This window comes from Panthera onca, chromosome B4 (assembly GCF_046562875.1).
Source record: "Panthera onca isolate mPanOnc1 chromosome B4, mPanOnc1 haplotype 2, whole genome shotgun sequence".
Lineage (NCBI taxonomy): Eukaryota > Metazoa > Chordata > Mammalia > Carnivora > Felidae > Panthera > Panthera onca.
Window position 1 is genome coordinate 18,030,113 of NC_138345.1, and position 19,398 is coordinate 18,049,510.

General features: G+C 35.8%; 1 protein-coding gene across 2 annotated transcripts in view; it reads left to right on the forward strand.

Moving 5' to 3' along the window:
* Positions 1-19,398, forward strand: part of MALRD1 (MAM and LDL receptor class A domain containing 1) — a 776,428-nt gene that overhangs the window by 526,582 nt on the left and 230,448 nt on the right. For both annotated transcript variants that reach the window (XM_078450377.2, XM_078450378.2), the window contains exon 31: positions 18,534-18,659. In XM_078450377.2, coding sequence (XP_078306503.2) covers positions 18,534-18,659 — 126 coding nt within the window. The remainder of the gene's footprint in view (positions 1-18,533; positions 18,660-19,398) is intronic.

Genomic DNA, 19,398 nt, shown 5'->3' on the forward strand with positions numbered 1-19,398 from the left:
AAAGGAATAAAGATGTTTAATACAGAATGGGTTCTTGAAGGATTTGAGCAAAATAAGTCACACCAATTGTCTGGAGAGTTGCCTCAGCAGATTTGGGAAATACAAAGTTTTAAATTGTTGATTCAAAGGTCAGGAAAGAGCTCAGCAAAAGAAACCAAGTGTGGTTTGGATTTCTTTCCACTAGTTTGCTTTTTGGTCTTTTGGTCTTTATACATTCTCATGATAATTTCTGGGAAGTCTCTAGATTAATTAGGTCTAGTTTAATTGCCAATAGTATTAAACACAAAGGGAGTTTATTTAAGGATAGCAAGAATCTGAGGAAACCCAAGATCAGGAACACAGTCCAGCTTCAGGAACATTCTAAAACCAAGATTGAAGAGGGATCTTGAGTTGTGCTTTTTCTGGGCCTCTTGTCTCTTAACTGCATCTCTCTGTACATCTGTTTCACTGCCCTCACTCTGTGGAACCAGCTTTCTCCGCTTCACCATGCATAGGCAGAACACACGACTACACCTCATAATTGTTGCAGAAACCCATTAGTTATATTTCTAAGTTCTCTGTTAGGGGACTCTGATTGACTGAGCTTGTGTCAAATGACCATCATCAGACTTATGGTATACATAAGCCTACTGGGACCCCAGCCTGGTGACCATTTGGATGAGAGGGAATCATCACATGAAGGGAATGAGGTAAACAATAAACAAGTCCATGGGGAGCACATTGACAATGTATTCTTAGAATGTTCACGCAACAAATCACTCAAGCAACAAATATTAACATAATACTTCCCACAGACAAGTGTTGAAGTATAGTACACAGATGAATACATTATTCATTATCGACTTAGAGTATGCAGTAGGAACAGAGAAGGGGGGAAGGGTCTATGGACAATTGTGGGGAAGATGACAGTTCAGGATAGGCACTTTTACCTCTAGTCTTTATGTGTACCTTTCAGCTGGCAGGGAAGAAAAAAAGGTGGAGAAAGAGGCAAAGAGCATATACCAAGCGTAATTTAAAAGACGGGGCACCTGGTGTCTCAGTAAGTTGAGCATCTGACTCTTGGTTTCAGCTCAGATCATGATTTCATGGTTCGTGGGTTCAAGCCCTGTGTCACTCTGCCCTGACAGTGCTGAGCCTGCTTGGGATCTCTCTCTGCCCTTCCCCCACCCATGCTCCCCACTTCTCTGTCTCCCTCCCTCTCTCTCAAAATAAATAAAATAACCAAATAAACTTTAAAAAATTTTTTTAAAGTTTTCCTTATAAACATTGCATATCAATTTAACTTATAACTAATTAGCCAAAATTCTGTCGCATGTTCAAACCATGAGGAAATCCAAGGCATGTGTTTATTTAAAACTAAGGAAGAAGAAGGGAGTGAGTATTTGTTTAGAGACCTAATAGCCTACCAGAAGTTCCTACTAGGCAATTTCTCAGCCTAAGAGCATACAGAATTATGACTTTAAAGGTATATTGTCAAACCCTTCTTCACAACATCCTGTTCTTTGTTGTTTCTCCATATGCTCTCTGCTAAGGGTGACTACTGCTTAGTTCTCAGAATTTGGGTGTCTCCCCATAAGTCATGCCCTTAAACCTTTCTTAAACCCCCCTGTCTTCCCTCAAGATTGTTTTCCTTTTTCGTAATTTCTTGACCAGGAAATATTTTCTAATTTAGTAAGTGAATTGATAGAGTGTTTTAATTTACATACACAATTAATACTGAGGTTAAATCTTTTTTTTTAACCAATATGCTCATTATTGGTCATTCATATTTCTTTTGAGAATTGCCCATTCAAAAAAAGACAGTCTGTTTAACAAATCGTGCTGGGAAAGTTGGACAGCAACATGCAGAAGAATGGAACTAGACCACTTTCTTACACCACACACAAAAATAAACTCAAAATGGATGAAAGACCTAAATGTGAGATAGGAAAGCATCAAAACCCTAGAGGAGAAAGCAGGCAACAACTTCTTTGAGCTCAGCTTCAGCAATATCTTACTCAACACATCTCCAAAGGCAAGGGAATTAAAAGCAAAAATGAACTATTGCAACCTCATCAAGATAAAAAAGCTTCTGCACTGCAAAGGAAACAATCAACAGAATTAAAAGGCAACGATGGTATGGAGAAGATATTTACAAATGACATATCAGATAAAGGATTAGTATCCAAAATCTATGAAGAACTTACCAAACTCAACACCCGAAAAGCAAATAATCCAGTGAAGAAATGGGCAGAAGACGTGAATAGACACTTTCCAAAGAAGACATCCAGACGGCCAATAGACACATGAAAAGATGCTCAACGTCACTCATCATGAAGGAAATACAAATCAAAAGCACACTGAGATACCACCTCACACTGGTCAGAGTGGCTAAAGTGAACAAATGAGGAAACTACAGATGCTGGCGAGGATGTGGAGAAATGGGAACCCTCTTGCACTGTTGGTGGGAATGCAAACTGGTATAGCCACTTTGGAAAAGAGTACGGAGGTTCCTTAAAAAATTAAAAATAGAACTACCCTGTGACTCAGCAATAGAAGTACTAGGAATTTACCCAAGGGATACAGGAATGCTGTTACATCGGGGCACTTGTACCCCGATGTTTATAGCACTGCTTTCAACAATAGCTAAATTATGGAAAGAGCCTAAATGTCCATCAACTGATGAATGGATAAAGAAGATGTGGTTTATATATACAATTTATACTACTTGGCAATGAGAAAGAATGAAATCATGCCATTTGCAGCAACGTGGATGGAACCGGAAGGTATTATGCTGAGTGAAATAAGTCATGCAGAGAAGGACAGATATCATATGTTTTCACTCATATGTGGGTCTTGAGAAACTTAACAGAAGACCATGGGTGAAGGGAAGGGGGAAAAATAGTTACAAACAGAGAGGGAGGGAGGCAAACCACAAGAGACTCTTAAATACAGAGAAAAAACAGGGTGGATGGGGGAGTGGGGGAGAGGGGAAAATGGGTGATGGACAATGAGGAGAGCATTTGTTGGGATGAGCACTGGGTGTTGTATGTAAGCCAATTTGACACTAAATTATATTTTAAAAAATCTACAAAAAATAAATAAACCACTCTATTGGGGTATGATTGACGTAAAAAAATAAAATCAGAAAAAAAAAAAGAGAGAGAGAGAAAGAGAGAGAGAATTGCCCATTCATTTCCTTGCCAAAGATTTCTATTTAGTTGTTTGCTTTCTTGTGTTATTTGGGACATGCTCTTTCTTCACTGATTATATAAACCATTTTATAAGATATATACTAAACATGTTTTTCATGCTTTTAATTGTCTTTTCATATTGTTTATAGAACTTTCACTGAGAACATTTCATTTACTTGGTTTAATTTAATTCTGTTCTATTTAATTGAATTTAATTTAATGAAGGTTTTACTTTATAGGTTTGCTTTTGTCATTAAGTTTAAGAAATACTCTGAAATTAAAAATGTTCTTCATGTTTTTCTGTTTTTCATCTTTATATTTTAGTGCTTATATTGAAATGTCTTTGCACCATACTTCTCCATCACCATATTTTGTCTAACTTTTATTATGCTTTATATATTTTGTTGTTCCTTTTTCCCAAGTTCCCTACCCAAACAATTCACCATGTTGTTGTTGTTGTTGTTGTTGTTGTTGTTGTTGTTTTCTTTTTTACAACATGCTGGTAACATTTTACTTTCCTAGTAGTGTGATCTATTTTATTTTTTAATTTGTTGTGCTTTGCACTGAGGGAACACCCTAGTTTCATTTTAGTTGTTTATTTCTTAGTGGTTAATTAGAATTCTCTTAATTGTCTTACTCTGGTGGAAACTAAAATGTGGAATTAGGTGATTATCCTGATTATCAAGGACTCATAGGAATTCATTTGGAAGGGTGATGCTTTCATTTTCTTAATTGCTTTAAATATAAGCATAGTCCAAAGTATTAAAAGGTTCTTTTATTCTATACTAAAGCTAAATATGTTGACTGAATTATAAAACAAAGAAAGTAAACCAAAAAGAAATGAAAATGTTAAGTTCATCATTTTATTATTCACTAATCTGTTACTACTGTTAATATATCTCTAGATCATCATTAGCATGAGCTATTTTATGCCAAGATATACTTTTATGAGTTGAGTCATTGATTATTATCTCAGTACATATTAAATATTGTAAGTACTTTGAAATGAAGTTGAGTGGAATACAGTTTTTGGGAGGCATGGGGTGCACTTGCCCATAAGTTATGGAATGTCTTCAAGAGACCATGAGGACATATGCACTGTGAGGCAGGTGGAGTCCTTGTACAAAAGGTCAACTGTAGCCAGTGATCAGATGACCTGAAAAATTTAGAATCTCCAGTTGTCCAGGATCCCAGAAAGCCCATGTGCAGAAATCAGTCCTCTCCCTGCATAATTTTATAGCCTTTTTTCTCATTGTTTCTGTTGCTAATGTTAGACATAGTCTACTATGAAAACTGTGTTTTTGTGAGAAGGCAAACCTTTGTTTTCTTTCCTTTCTCTTTTTCTTTTTGTGGTTCTCTCTTGCCCTGCTCTTTCTCTCTAATTCTTCTTTGCTGAATTTGCTAAAACAATTTTACTTCCTTTTGTGAAATGCATCAGTGATTGTGGCACTCAACCCTGGCAGCACACTAAAATCTCTTGGGGAGCTTAAAATAATATCTCTACCCAGACCTCATTCCTGACCAATTAAACTTTTATCTCTGGGTATGGAGTTCAGGCTTCCATAATTTTTCAGGCTTTAGGTAATTCTAATGTGTAGCCAGTAATGTGAGCCCTTATTATGCATATAAAAGAAGAGTATTTTAAATTATATCTTCAGCTTAATGTTAGAATAAAATGATTCCCCAAGTTACTGTCCACAAATTAAGCGCATTATCTATACTTTGGAAATTTCTTATGTGTACTTAAAATGTAAAACCGTTTCCAAATTTAAGTTGAACATAAAGCCAGGCTTTGCATAACACCTGCTCCTAGCACGGTGCCCAGCCTTCAGTAGACAATCAGCAAATATTTTTGCCTTTAAACATTTTCTTAATTGTGGTAAAATCCACAGAACATAAAATTTACCATCTTAATCGTTTTTAAGTGTACAGTTCAATGACCCGAAGATATTTACATTGTTGTGTTACCATCGCCATCATCTATCTAATCACTCCTCATCCTGTAAAACTGGAACTCTGTACCCAGTAAATAGTAACTCCCCATGTCCCCCCATCCCTGGCCCCTGGCAACCAGCATTCTACTTTCTGTTTCTGTGCATTTGATTAAGTGCCTCATATAGGTGTTGTGATTTGCTTACTTCACTTGCATAAGATGCTTCTCCATGTTGTAGCATACAGCAGAATTTCCTTCATTTTACGGCTGAATTATATTCCATTTTAGGTATATAACGTATTTTATTTATCCATTCTTCTGTCAGCGTGCACTTGGATAACTTCCACCTTGTGGCTCTGGTGAATGCTGCTATGAATGTGGGTGTATAGATACCTGAGGCCTCGATTTCATTTTGGTTTTTTTGTTGTTGTTGGTTTGTTTGCTTTTTAGTTTTATGTCCAAAAGTGGAATTGTTGTGTCATATGGTAATCATATTTTAGTTTTTTCAAGGCCACCGTTCTGTTACTTGTGGTCACTGAGCCATTCTCAACAGCCGCACACAAGCATTCCAATTTCTCCATATTCCCCCCAAAACTTGATATCTTTAAAAATTTATTTATTTTGAGAGAGAGAGAGAGAAAGCAAGACTGGGGGGAGGGGCAGAGACAGAGGAGAGAGAGAATCTCAAGCAGCCTCCTTGCTGTCAGCACTGTGCCTGACATGGGACTCGATCTCACAAACGGTGAGATCATGACCTGAGCTGAAATCAAGAGTCGGTCGCTTAATAGATCAGGTGCCCCTGATTTTTTTTTTTTTTAATAACAGTCATTCTAATGGGTATGAGGTGGTATCTTATTTTGGTTTAGATTTGCATTTTTCTAATTTCCATTAGTGATGGCCAGCACCTTTTCATGTGCTTATTGGCCATTTGTCTATCTTCTTGTCAGTAACATAATTTCTTTGCTCTCACGCATAGATTTTTTTGATCTCCCATAGTCTGTGACACAGTCTGTTGAACAGTGACTTCTGATATTCATTCTTCAAGGACAGTGATGTCATTACAGAGAATCAGTTTTGTGAGGTGATGAACTTAACTTCCAAGTTGTAGTTACTAGTAATATAGTGAGCACTTTCATTTTTCCATAGATGTGTCAACTTCTCTAGCTTTTACTGTATGCAGTGCTGATTTGTATAAACTTCCAAAGGCAACGTGGATGAGAGCCTGTAAATATCAAACTTATTCACATTTGTATTTCAGCTTTCTCAATTAAAAAAATAGCTTTATTTTTAGTGATGTGCTTTGGCAGTAAATCCTATTGTATAAATGGTTTCATGCTAATTTTTTAAATTTCAATCTCATGAAATTCCGTCTAAAGCATTTTTTTTGAAAATAGGGGCTAAAACGTGTGAGACATTAAATGAGCTAAAAATATTACATCTCTACTGCCACAGCCTGCCCATATATATTTTTGAACATCAAATAGAGAGAAAGATGCAAAGGTCTGTCTTCTGTAAAGTGACAAGGATGGTTCCAAAATGAAGTGCACAAAGGAAAGCCGGGCTGATCACAGGTGCATTCACGGGCACGTCCATTTTAGGAAGCTTCATATTTAGAAATGGAGTTCTAAAGATCCGTTTCCTTAAAACTCTGTTCCTTTATCCCTATTGTAAAATCTTTACGTACTCTCTGATGTCCCTGTGCATTCCTCTCCTTCCGATCTACATGTCAGGTCTGCCAAAAATCAAATTCCTAAAGACATGAGGCTTAGTTCTAGGTCTTTTTTTATGCTTCAGTGGTCTGTCAGTCTACCCCTTTGTTATTTCCACACCAGCTTGCTTATTATAATGTTTAATTAAGTTTATTTATCTGAAGTATATAGTCTCTTGACTTTGATCTTTCACAGGAGTGTCTTGGCTTTTTGTTTGCCTTTTGTTATTCATATGTATATGATACTGGATATCATAGACATATACATACGTATACATATACATATACGTATACATATACATATACATATACGTATACGTATACATATACATATACATATACATATACATATACATATACATATATTTGTATGGCCATATGTATATGCATCCATATTCATATCCATGTATATCCATCTACCACTTCTCAGGGGCAGGTTTCCCATTAACTCTAAGGCAGCAGGTATAAGTCGGCTATTCACTTTTGTGTGGGAGGCTCCAATAAATCCCTGCCATGAGTAGGTCCTGAGCCAGTGAAGTTGTCTGCAGATTTCAATAGCAGTTTCCAGTTGGCTGAATCCATTCCATTTCTGGCTTTGAAGACTCCTATATGTGAAAACATATTTCAATATTTTGTTACACAATGTAGATATTTCCTCTTAGATGGTCTTAATAAGGTGACTAAAATCTAACACTGCCAAAACTGCTAGTCGAAAAATGATTTTCTGTCCATAATATTTTTTAAAAATGTCAAATACAGTATTAACATGAAGGTGTTTGGGATGTTTTGTAACATGTATTATGAAAAATTATAATATATTTTTTTGAAAGCTTAGCCATATAAAATGTACATCTTTTCCCCAGATGTCAGTCTTGCTTTAGTCTTTAGGAAATAATGTACTGTTTGGTGAGCTTTTCTTTAAAATAACTTATGAAACATATTAAGCAATTTAAATACAATGTTGAGTTTGACAGTGAATCTATTGATCACCCAGGTGTTTCTAGTCTAAAAGTATTATTTTGTGTTCTAAGAAAACCTCTACTATTAAATATTTTTATCATTTTCCAAATTTCCTTAAAAGTATAGAACATGCACTTTAATTATATTCTCATTTTGATTTCTTTTGATTGGAAAACCAATATCTTAGATATTATATAGCCTGATAGGCTTTGAAATCATTGCCTGAGTTTGAATTTTAATGCTACAATTTCTCAGCTGTGTGGACTGGGACAAGTTAGTTAACCACACTGTGCCTCTTCTATAAAATTGATTTACTGTGAAAATGTATTGATTTAATCTTTGCAGAGTAATTAAAACAATACATAGCATATTGTAATCAACAATTAGTACAATCTGTTAATACTGATATCATTTTCTAATTCTGTTTAGAAAGTAAATGATAATATAGGGGTGCCTGGGTGGCTCAGTTAGTTAAGTATCTGTCTTTGGCTCAGGTCATGAGCTCACGACTTGTGAGTTCAAGCCCTGCATGGAGCTCCACACTCACAGTGTGTAGCTTGCTTGGGATTCTCTCTCTCTTCTCTCTCTCCCTCTTTCTGCCCCTCCCCAACTCGTGCTTTCTCTCTCTCTCTCTCTCTCAAAATAAATAAACTTAAAAAAATGTTTTAAAAAAGTAAATGATAATATAAAATATTATTAATGTTTTCACAAATAGTGTTTTGTTATAGAAAGAATGCTGGCGTAGGATGAATGAATTACGACTTCCAACACCTATAAATCAAGGACAATTTCACCAGCTTTATATATTTTATTTCAGCTAAATCTTATAAGAACCCATTTTATACATAAAGAAATTAAGGTTTTGAGACAGCAAGCAGTCAATAATCAAGAAAATATGGAAACGCTAACATTAATAGAACATTTACCAAACTGTCCAGCATATACTGAAAACTCTGCATACATTATCTCATTTAATGTTCACATCAAATCCATATAGGAACTTGAATATCTGCATCCGTCAGAGAGGGTTCTGCTCCTCAGAAAGATCAAGTAATTTGGGGTGGCTGAGTGGGTCAGTCATTTAAGCATCTGACTCTTGATTTTGGCTTGGGTCATGATCTCACGGTTTGTGAGATCTCACGGTTGTTTGGGATTCTCTCTCTCTGCCTCTCCCCTGTTCTCTCTCTTTCTCAAAATAAATAAATAAACTTAAAAAAAAACTTAAAAGAAAGATCAATTAATTTAACCAAATCACACAGCTATTACAGATTTTACTCAGGCAGATGTTAAGATTTTGTTAAAAAATATTTTAAATATTGAAATTTTTTGTAAATTAGTTTATAATTACAGAGTACCTCCAAATGTTTGAGTCTCAACTTTAATAATCATCATCGGTCCACAGTGCTCCTATTAAATTCTGAAGATCTGATTGAAATACTCTATTGACGATAGAGCGCAGAATAAAATTTTATACATCTTACAAATATGAAGGAGTTCAATAGCAAGGGTCAAAGATAATACTGTTATTAGACTTGTTTGTATTCATTTTATGCAGAAAAGCATAACTTGATCATTGTTTGACCCTAAAATTTGCACATAAATTGAAAATTATATAACAGTGTCCTGGAGTAACCTTACTACATAAATAATAGACAAGATGAGCTAATTAAAAAGTCTGAATTAGATTGTTCAGCATTTCAAAATCTCTTATTCTTCATGAAAGTCCATTAATGATATAGAAATCAGAGAGGCGCTAGAACCTTATAAATTTAGGAAGGCTGTATATTTTTTTACATGGGATTATTTTTTATTACGTGTATTATTGGCCATTGTTGTAGTCCTCCTCCTTCTACAGTCAGACCCATACAGATCAATAATAGATGCGATTAACTGCTTATATTCTTTTTGAGTTTCTTTCTCTGAAACCAATTTTACCAACCTTAAGAAAATCAAGGTCATTTTTGCTAATGATTATGAGATGAGTGCATAGAAACGTAATAAAGGCAAAAATGGGTGAAAAAGATGTGCATCTGTGGACCATGCATAGGTGAGCATTACGAGGTATATTTGTGAGGCCGGAAGTAGGGAAAGATAAAGTAACAGGCAAAAGAAGGCAGGATGTGCATCTTTTTGTCATGTTTATCATGTGTGACATGTTGTAGAAAAATCCAACAGACAATGTATCGTAAGGTTCTCAACTCAGGAAAACATTCAGATTGAGATGTGGATAGCAGATTATCAGCCCGCAGGTGGCAAGTAAAACCATGATGCCCAAGGAAGAGCAGAGCAAAATAAAGCAGGGTTACAATTTGTCCTGCTAGCATTTAAAAGACTTGCCCTGGAAAAGGAGCCAAGATGAGAAGGAAGGTGAAGAAATGGCAGAGTAGCGGGAAAAGGATTCATTCGTTTAGCCAAGGAGCTAAAGGAACTGAGGGTTTAGAAAAAGAAGGCATTTTTGGCATATCAGAGGCAACTGTGAGGTCCAGAATGGAAAGGGTTGATGCTTCTTTTAAAATGGCAATCAGGTACTCATCAGATAGCTGAACAAGGATATGAAGGATAGAAAAGAGGTGGGAGAGAGTGAGGACGTCTGAATCACTAAACCACTGAAAGTGTTTGTTCTTGCATAAAGGTATCACATTCTGAGTTTTGTTGGTGGTGGTGTTTTGTTTTCTTCTAATTTCTCCCTCCTTCTTCTCAGGCCTTCTAATAATAATTTTTGTCTAAACCGTTAAGTCACTGATTTGATGTGTGTATGGCATAGGGTTCAGCAATCCTTGTTCTTTTTTTATTTTAATGTTCATTTATTTTTGAGAGATAGAGAGACAGAGTATGAGTGGGGGAGGGGTAGAGAGAGAGACACACACAATCCGAAGCCAGCTCCAGGCTCTGAGCTGTCAGCATAGAGCCCGATGCAGGGCTCAAACCCATGAACACTGAGATCATCACCTGAGCTAAGTCGGATGCTTAACTGACTGAGCCACCCAGGTGCCTCTATTGCTCTTAAATAATATGAAGAGTCCATAAAGAAAACTGGATATTTAACATATGTCTAGATCTAAGAAAAAAAAATCTTAAAAGTTGAAAATCTGAGTCTCATGCCTAGGAGCAGTTTATAAAGTCGCCTTTTTGCATACAAACATGAAAAATCAGTCTTTAGGATATTTCCCATTTAGTGTGCACCTTGCTTCTGTGTATCACCAGTCAAATCTCATTTTTTATGTGTCCCCAAACACTAAGACATGGCCGAGTAACTCTGATAACACTTCTGATCATTTCAACGCGAGATCACTGAGGTTGCATTTTCAGAAGTCCTGCTGTGAATTGTCTGATATGTGCACTGACCTTCTTAAAACCTAGCAATTTTTCTAACATAAGATGGATTTAAATGCTCCTGCTGAATAGAAACTATGGAAGGTATTGTTAATTTCCGGATGCTTGAAAATACAGGTCAGGCGATATTAAGCCCTCAGCAGTGTTGAGATCTCCTTTCACTTGCAAACTTGCCCCTGATAGCATTTCTAGAACCAGAGAGCACTCAAGCGAAATACGCAGTTCATCTGTGAAGGGAGGTTTGAGGTGCATGATTTTTTTTCCAAAATACTCTTTAGCCTATTTCTTCTCTACACCAGATGTTGCTCTTTCTTCAAACAGATCTGAATCTTCCATATTTTCAACATGTTGCCAAACTGACGTGTTAGGGAAACCAACAAGGATGGAGTTTTAAAAAGGAAATTCATAAGAAAGTACTTGGTCTCAGTCAGGTGGTCTGGTCTATCTTTCTAATTGGTTAAATGACCAACTGAGATGATAGACACTTTGAAAGGCCATCAACTGAATTAAATCAACTGTATTAAATATTTATTAATGCAACACTATAAGCTAGTACTACTTTTTACTGTTGTCTGAGAGCAACACATGCATACGTTTAATTATAAGGCTAAACATGTATAACTAATACGCTTTTATCACCAGGCTGTAAATTCTTTGAAGGTAAGAACTATTGCAGTATCCACCATGTTGTCTGGCAATTGCTCAATACGTGTTTCTAGGATGAATAAATAAGATTCCAAATTGATAACATCGCTGGATGTAAACATATAGTCATTATAGCTTAGGAACAATGACACCTTAATGGCAAGAAGCAATGTAGTCCCCAGAGATTGGTTTCTGATAGCATGTTCCATTAAAAAGAATCAAGGCTTCTTGGAGAAATTCTAGGACTGGGCCAGGAAACACACAAGATGAGCGTGAAGCAACCGATAGTGCTAGAAAATAAGGTAGTATGTAAAAAGAAAAGTCTACGTTGTAAAAAAAAGAGAAAAGTTTACATTGATGGGGTGTGTCATAGGGACAGAGGAGCCAATTAAAAGAGCTCCTCTTGGCCAAAGCTTGAACAGTTTGAGCAACAAAGTTGCCTTCTATTATGACTCAAATTATACATGTTCTTGAGTCCATAACAATATAAATATTGACTGAATAAATACATAAATGAGAGAGAAGAGACAACGTTCCCATGTATAAGAATTCCAAATAATTAACTTAGATTAATCAATGTAGATTCTGTGCCCTGAAGGAAGAGAGCATAGTTCACCTTAGATGTGGCCTGCACCCAGTAATTTCCTTCCAAAGAATGCAGTATGGAAAGGGATAGAAAAAGAGTAACTATACGGTGGAGAATCATGGTTCACCAGACAGGGGAACAAGGTCAACAGAAACAGTGCCAAGTCCTATTAATAGCGTGTACCCTTGTCATTAGGTGATGAAAATAACACCTCTGTATTCTTTCTTCCCCAAACCCATTAATTCTATCAAGAGGAGGAAAATAATGCCACTAGAAAGGTATCCTACAAAATACTTGGCCAGTACTCTCCAAATGTAAGTCATCAGCAACCTGGGAAACCTGAGAAACTGTCAGAGTGAAGAGTCACCTAAGAAGACATGACATTACCAACTCAATAGCATGGTCTTCAAAGGCAGGGAATATGCCCATTATGTCTTTTATGTCTTGCATATGATAAGTATATTCTGCATGAAAAATGAAGGTGCTTAAAATACACATGCCCACGTGAAACTTACTGTCTGAAACTAAGAACATATTGAATATCTTGCCTTGAAAAAGATGATAAAACTAGTGTTTGCCCACAAATATAGTCTATAGAACGATTATATCTAGTTATGTATAATGAACCCTGTGTATAAAATTATTTTAATCCATACATAAAATTAAAGGTACAAGAGCTTCTTGGTTGTAAAGTCTGTTTCAGAGCAGAATAAAATCTGTTTTAAATTGGAATTATTTTCAGGTTGGTGGCAGTTTGTTCAAATCCACAGTGGATTAGTTTTACATATACATCATGCTTTTATGGGATCCAATATTTTATGTTACAGCTATAGTATATTATAGACCTGTTCTTCTTTCTAGGATTTTTAAGTTTAGGCTTTAGTTTTAGGTCTTTAGGACTCTGTCAGGTTTTTTTTTCTAAAATAAATATTTAATCTAGTGGTTTTTATATGCCATTTTCTGCCAGCCAAATTGTCTTCAACTCTCTATTCCGAACACCAGTGTTCTTTCCATTCTTACATTATTAACTACAGAATATGTGGGATTATCTTTAATTTTGTATATTTGTCAACCCGGTTAGTAAATACTGCTTTTATCAGTTTGTCTGAATTAATAAATTGAAAATGGCTGAATACATGTAAGACATTCTCACTAAAATAATCTACCTTTTCTATTTACTGCAATGATTTTGGTAGCAACTGTCTGATTATATTCTTGTCTTAAAGAACATCTACCTTTTTTAAGAATTATAGGCTCTTTTTTGTTTTTTCTTGGTAAGACTCATATGCTATAGAAATTAGTCATTGCTTGGTTTGCTGCAATTCAAAGCTCTGACTTGATTTCTTTTCCTGTCTTTGCTATTCCGTATTGTTAAGGAAATAAGCCTCATTGAGTTATGTAGTCTATTTGAGTCATTTTTAAAAACTAAAGAACTACGTATTTAAAGTCAAAACACATTTCCTCTGTGGGATAATTATATATGGCTCCACAGCCTATGGCATGGAAAAATAAAATAATCTCCAATGCTCAGACTTGCATACTAAATAATATCCACATACTGCTCTGGGTTAACTGTAAATTCTCACTAGTGTTAATTAAAAATTATGTGGCAAAGATTCTAAACCACTCAATGAACATGACCTTTAGTTCTTCTTGTTGATGCCCACAGTTAATATATTTGCTGTTTTCTCAGATGCCTTCTCTTCATTCTTTATATTTATACTGCAATTTACTGGTAAATTATTTCTAGAAATTATACAGGCTTTAACTATTGTATTATGGGGATGATTCCAAAACTAGGGAAATGAATTTTTATCAAATCCTTAGAGATTTACCGAACCTTGAGAAAATTACCCTCCCCTCGAATGAATTACCCTCCCCTTAGGCACACCAGCTCTAAACCTATAATAATCTATGTAACAAAGGGATTGCTGAGCTTTATTTAATTTGTTGAATTAGGCAAAAGTAGTTTGGGACCTTTACTGCATACTTCTTTGAAGGTACAAAGTATCATCATTGGACTTAATTTCATTTACAATGATATTCAGATATGTGAACTGCTGTAGATTGCTTTGGGTAATATGGACTTTTAACAATATTTGTTCTTCCAATCCATGAGAGTGGAATATCTTTCCATTTTTTGGTATCATCTTCAACTTCTTTCATCAATGTTCTATAGCTTTCAGAGTACAGGTCTTTCAGTTCCATGGTTAAGTTTCTTCCTAGGTATTTTATTATTTTTGGTGAAAATTTTTTTGCTTTTTTTAAATTCTATTTATTAGAGATAGATAAAGGGGGAGCAGCAGAGAGAGAGGGAGACAGAGAATCCCAAGCAGGGTTTCACTGACAGTGCAGGATTCAAGCTCACAAACTGTGCGATCATGACCTGAGCCAAAAGCAAGAGTCAGTTGCTTAACTGACTGAGCCACCCAGGCGCCCCTATTTTTGGTGCAATTGTAAATGGAACTGTTTTCTTAATTTTTCTTTCTGCAATGTTATTATTAGTGTATAGAAATGCAACACTTTCTGTATATTAATTTTGTATGCTGTGACTTTACTGAATCCCATCTATTCTAGCAGGTTTGGTGGAGTCTTTAGGGTTTTCTATATATAGTATCACCTCATCTGCAAATAGTGAAAATTTTACCTCCTTACCAGTCTGGATGCTGTCTATTTCCTTTTCTTGTCTGATTGCTGTGGCTAGGGCTTTCAGTACTACCTTGAATAAAAGTGGTGAGAGTGGACAACCTGTCTTTTCCCTGATCTTAGAGTGAAAGCTCTTAGTTTTTCTCCATTGAGTATGATGTTAACTGTAGATTTTTCATATATGGCCCTTATTAGGTTGAAGTATGTTCTACTCTTTGTTGACAGTTTTTATCATGAATTTATGTTGTACTTCCTCAAATAATTTTTTCTGCATCTGTTGAGATGATCGTATGGTTTTTGTCCTTTCTCTATTTAATGTAATGTGTCATGTTGATTGATTTTTGAACATTGAGCCATCCTTGCATCCAGGAAATGAATCCCACGTGATTGTGGTGAATGATTTTTTTAGTGTATTGCTGGATCTGGTTTGCTAATATTTTATTGAAGATTTTTACATCCATGTTCATCAGAGATATGGGCCTGTAGTTCTCTTTTTTGGTATTGTCTATATCTGGTTTCAGTATCAGGGTAAAGCTGGCCTTATAGAATGAATTTGGAAACTTTCCTTCTTCTTTATTTATTTATTTTTTGAATAGTTTGTTTGCAAAGAATTGGTATTAACACTTCTTTAAATCTTTGGTGGAATTTGGGGCGCCTAGGTGGTTCAGTTGGTTAAGCATCTGACTTCGGCTCAGGTCATGATCTCATGGTTTGTGAGCCAGAGAACTGTGTCAGGCTCTGTGCTGACACCTCAGAGTCTGGAGCCTGCTTCAGATTCCATGTCTCCCTCTCTCTCTGCCCCTCCCCCACTCACGCTCTGTTCTCTTTCTCTCTCAAAAATAAATAAACATTTTAAAAAGTTTTAATGGTTGAATTTACTTGTTACAATTGTTAAAGTGGCCATACTACTCAAAACAATGTACAGATTTAATGCAATCCCTATCAAAATACCAATGACATTTTTCACAGAACTAGAAAAAATATTCCTAAAATTTGTATGGAACCACAAAATACCCTAAATAACCAAAGCAGTCTTGAAAAAAAAACAATGCTGGAGTATCACAATCCCAGATTTCAAGATATACTGCAAAAGTGTAGTAATCAAAATAGCATGGTGATGGCATAAAAATAAACACATACATCAATAGAACAAAATAGGAGAATCTAGAAATAAACCCGCAGTTATACAATAGAGGAGGCAACAATATACATTGGGGAAAAGACAGTCTGTTCAACAAATGGTGTTGGAAAAACTGGACAACTACATGGAAAAGAAAGAAACTGTACCACTTTCTCACACCATACACAAAAATAAACTCAGAATGGATTAAAGACCTAAATATGAGACCTGAAACTAATTCCCAGAAGAAAACATGGGCAGAAATTTCTTTGCTATCAAGCATAGAAACATTTTTCTCTATATATATATCCTGAAGGGAAGATATATATATATATAGTCAAGGGAAACAAAAGCAAAATTAATTATTGGACCTAAAAGCAAAACAACAACAACAAAAACCCACAAACTTTTGCACAACAAAGGAAACCATCAACTAAACAAAAGGCAATCTACTCAATGGGAGAAGATATTTTCAAATGATATGTCTAATAAGGGGTTAATACCCAAAATATATAAATAACTTACACAACTCAACACCAAAACTGAATAATAAAAATAATAATCATATTTTAAAAATGGGCAGAGGACACATAGACATTTTTCCAAACAAGATATACACAGGGCCTGAGGACACATGAAAAAAGTGTTCAACATCACTAACCATCAGAAAAATGCAATCAAAACAATGAGCTATCACCTTACACCTGTCAGAATGACTCAAAGGAAAGGAAAAAAACAATAACACAGCAACAGAACACAGAAGAAATAGCAAGTGTTTTTGAGGATGCAGTGAAAAAGAACCCTTGTGCATTATTGATTGGAATGAGATTGGTGCAGCCATGGCAGAAAACAGTATGGGGTTTCCTCAAAAAATTAAAAATTAAAAGTAGAACTACTGGGATGCCTGGGTGGCTCAGTGGTTTAAGCAGCAGACTCTTGATTTCAGCTCAGGTCATGATCTCATAGTTTGTGAGTTTGAGCCTCACATCAGGCTCTGTGCTGATCGTCCAGGGTCTGCTTGGGATTCTCTCTCTGTTTATCTCTCTTTATCTCTCAAAATAAATAAATAAACTTAAAAAAAAATAAAAATAGAATTACTGTAGTATCCCATAATTCCACTACTGGGTATTTATCCAAAGCAAATGAAAACACTAATTCGCAAAGATATTCACACTTATGTTTATTGCAGCATTATTTACAATAGCCAACTATATCAAAGCAACCCAAGTATCCATCCACAGATGAATGGATAAAGATGTGGAATATAAATAAAATGGAATATTACTCAGCCATGGATGGACCTAGAGGATATAATGCTAAAGACAAATACCATATGATTCCACTAAGATGTGTAATTTATTAAACAAACCAAGCAGACAAAAAAAGAGACAAACAAAATAGCAGTCTCTTAAATACAGAGAATAAACTGATGATTACGACGGGAAGTGCGTGGGGATATGGGTGAAAGACATAAAGAGGATTAAAAGTATACTTACGTTGATGAGCACTGAGTAATGTATAGAATTATTAAATCTTTGTATCATATGCCTGAAACTAATATAACACTGTATGTTAATTATGTTCAATTAATTTAATTGAACCCTGTACGTTCAATTAGAAGGTGTGGATTGCTTTGAAAATTGTGTGTTAATTCACTTTCCTAAGCTTCCTCGAGATGAAACCATTATGTCTTCAATTATTATACCCAGCATTTATTAAGTACAAACTACAGATTAGATGCTGGGTTTGGCCTCAGAAAACACATCCACCACTTGGGTTTCCAAGGGGTTTGGAGACTGGAGGGCAGACAGACATGTGATACAGCTCTTATATGAGGTGGTAAACATTTCACATAAGAATAGAAAGGTTCTTAGGGGACATTAAACGTAGGTACCCAACCTGGGGCTTGGATGACAAAGAAAAGGCAAAACAAGGGGACAGAGCAGCTGTTTCCTTGAGTCTTGAGGTTGAGCAGACCACCAGGGGCACAGGAGGGAATGGTCAGGGTAGGTAAAGGAAGCAATGTATGTGGACACGTGGAAGGATGAAGAGCCAGTGATCTATCTGTGAAACCTTATACGGTAGTTTCGTTGCAGGTGCTCGTGAGGACAGTTGCAGAAAATGAGACTAGAAAACTAAGCCAGAACCAAAGCAAAACATTTTTAGGGTCTTGAATAAGACTTATTTAGATAATAGATAATGGTCAACCCTCGGCCGATCAAAGGTGATTTTGAAAGTGCAATCCACATAAACTTACTGAAAAATTGGATGTGGTACTGAGGTGGGTGGGGTTGTCTAGAAGTCTGCCTTGGACAACTATTAAAAATCAGTCATTTATTTAAGTGTGGAATCTATAAAACCATTAAGAGACCACTAATATTGAATAACATATTATAAAAATGACTTTTTGCTTTTATCTTTTTCCCCAGTGGGAGAGACTTCTGAGATTTGCCCAGAAGCCACTGATTTTTTGTGCCGTGACAAGTGTGTTGCATCTCACCTTGTCTGTGACTATAAACCAGACTGCTCCGATAGGTCTGATGAGGCTCACTGTGGTAAGTGGACTTGGCTGCTCTAATGCAGCCCATTCAGCACAGATTTGCATTTTATTAGGAAAGTAACATATCGGCATTGGTGACTGAGAGGACGTGTTCTTTTCATGCACTGGAGTAGATTTAAAGTAGCCAAAATGTTGGGTTTTTTTTTCTCCAACTTCTCTCTCCACATATCTAAATTTCAGCTCTCTCAACCATTTTACCCCCATACTAAACACTGCAGCAAATCTCGTCACAGAAATTTCTCAACATGTCATTGTGCAGAACTGTGTCTGGGGTCAGAATTTTAATTGCCAGAAACTGACCTAGCCATCTACATTTCTTCATTGCTTTTCATTTCCTTTTCCATGCCTTTTCCAAAAGATGGTTGATTTTATACATGAGGTTAAAAATGAGCACTTTAAATAAATACTAGTTTAATGATTCATTTTATCAGTTACATTGCTCTGGGAAAAGACGACTAGATTGGCCACATTGTTTTTGTTTTTGTTTTTGTTTTTTCAATTGAAGCTTTAATTCAAGTGATGTCTAAAAGTCATGTATAAAAGCAAGTACGTAATTTTAAAACGTGAGTATGTATTTAAATCCAAAGAAGTTTTTTTCATATGTCTTACTGACGAGCGTTCAAATGGAATCTTGGTACCACACAGGCTACCTGTTGCAGTGTTTGCTGCATAGGAAACTACGCTAAAAGTTAGGGGCCTATAAAAGTTTCATTTGGCTTTTAATTTTGTGGATC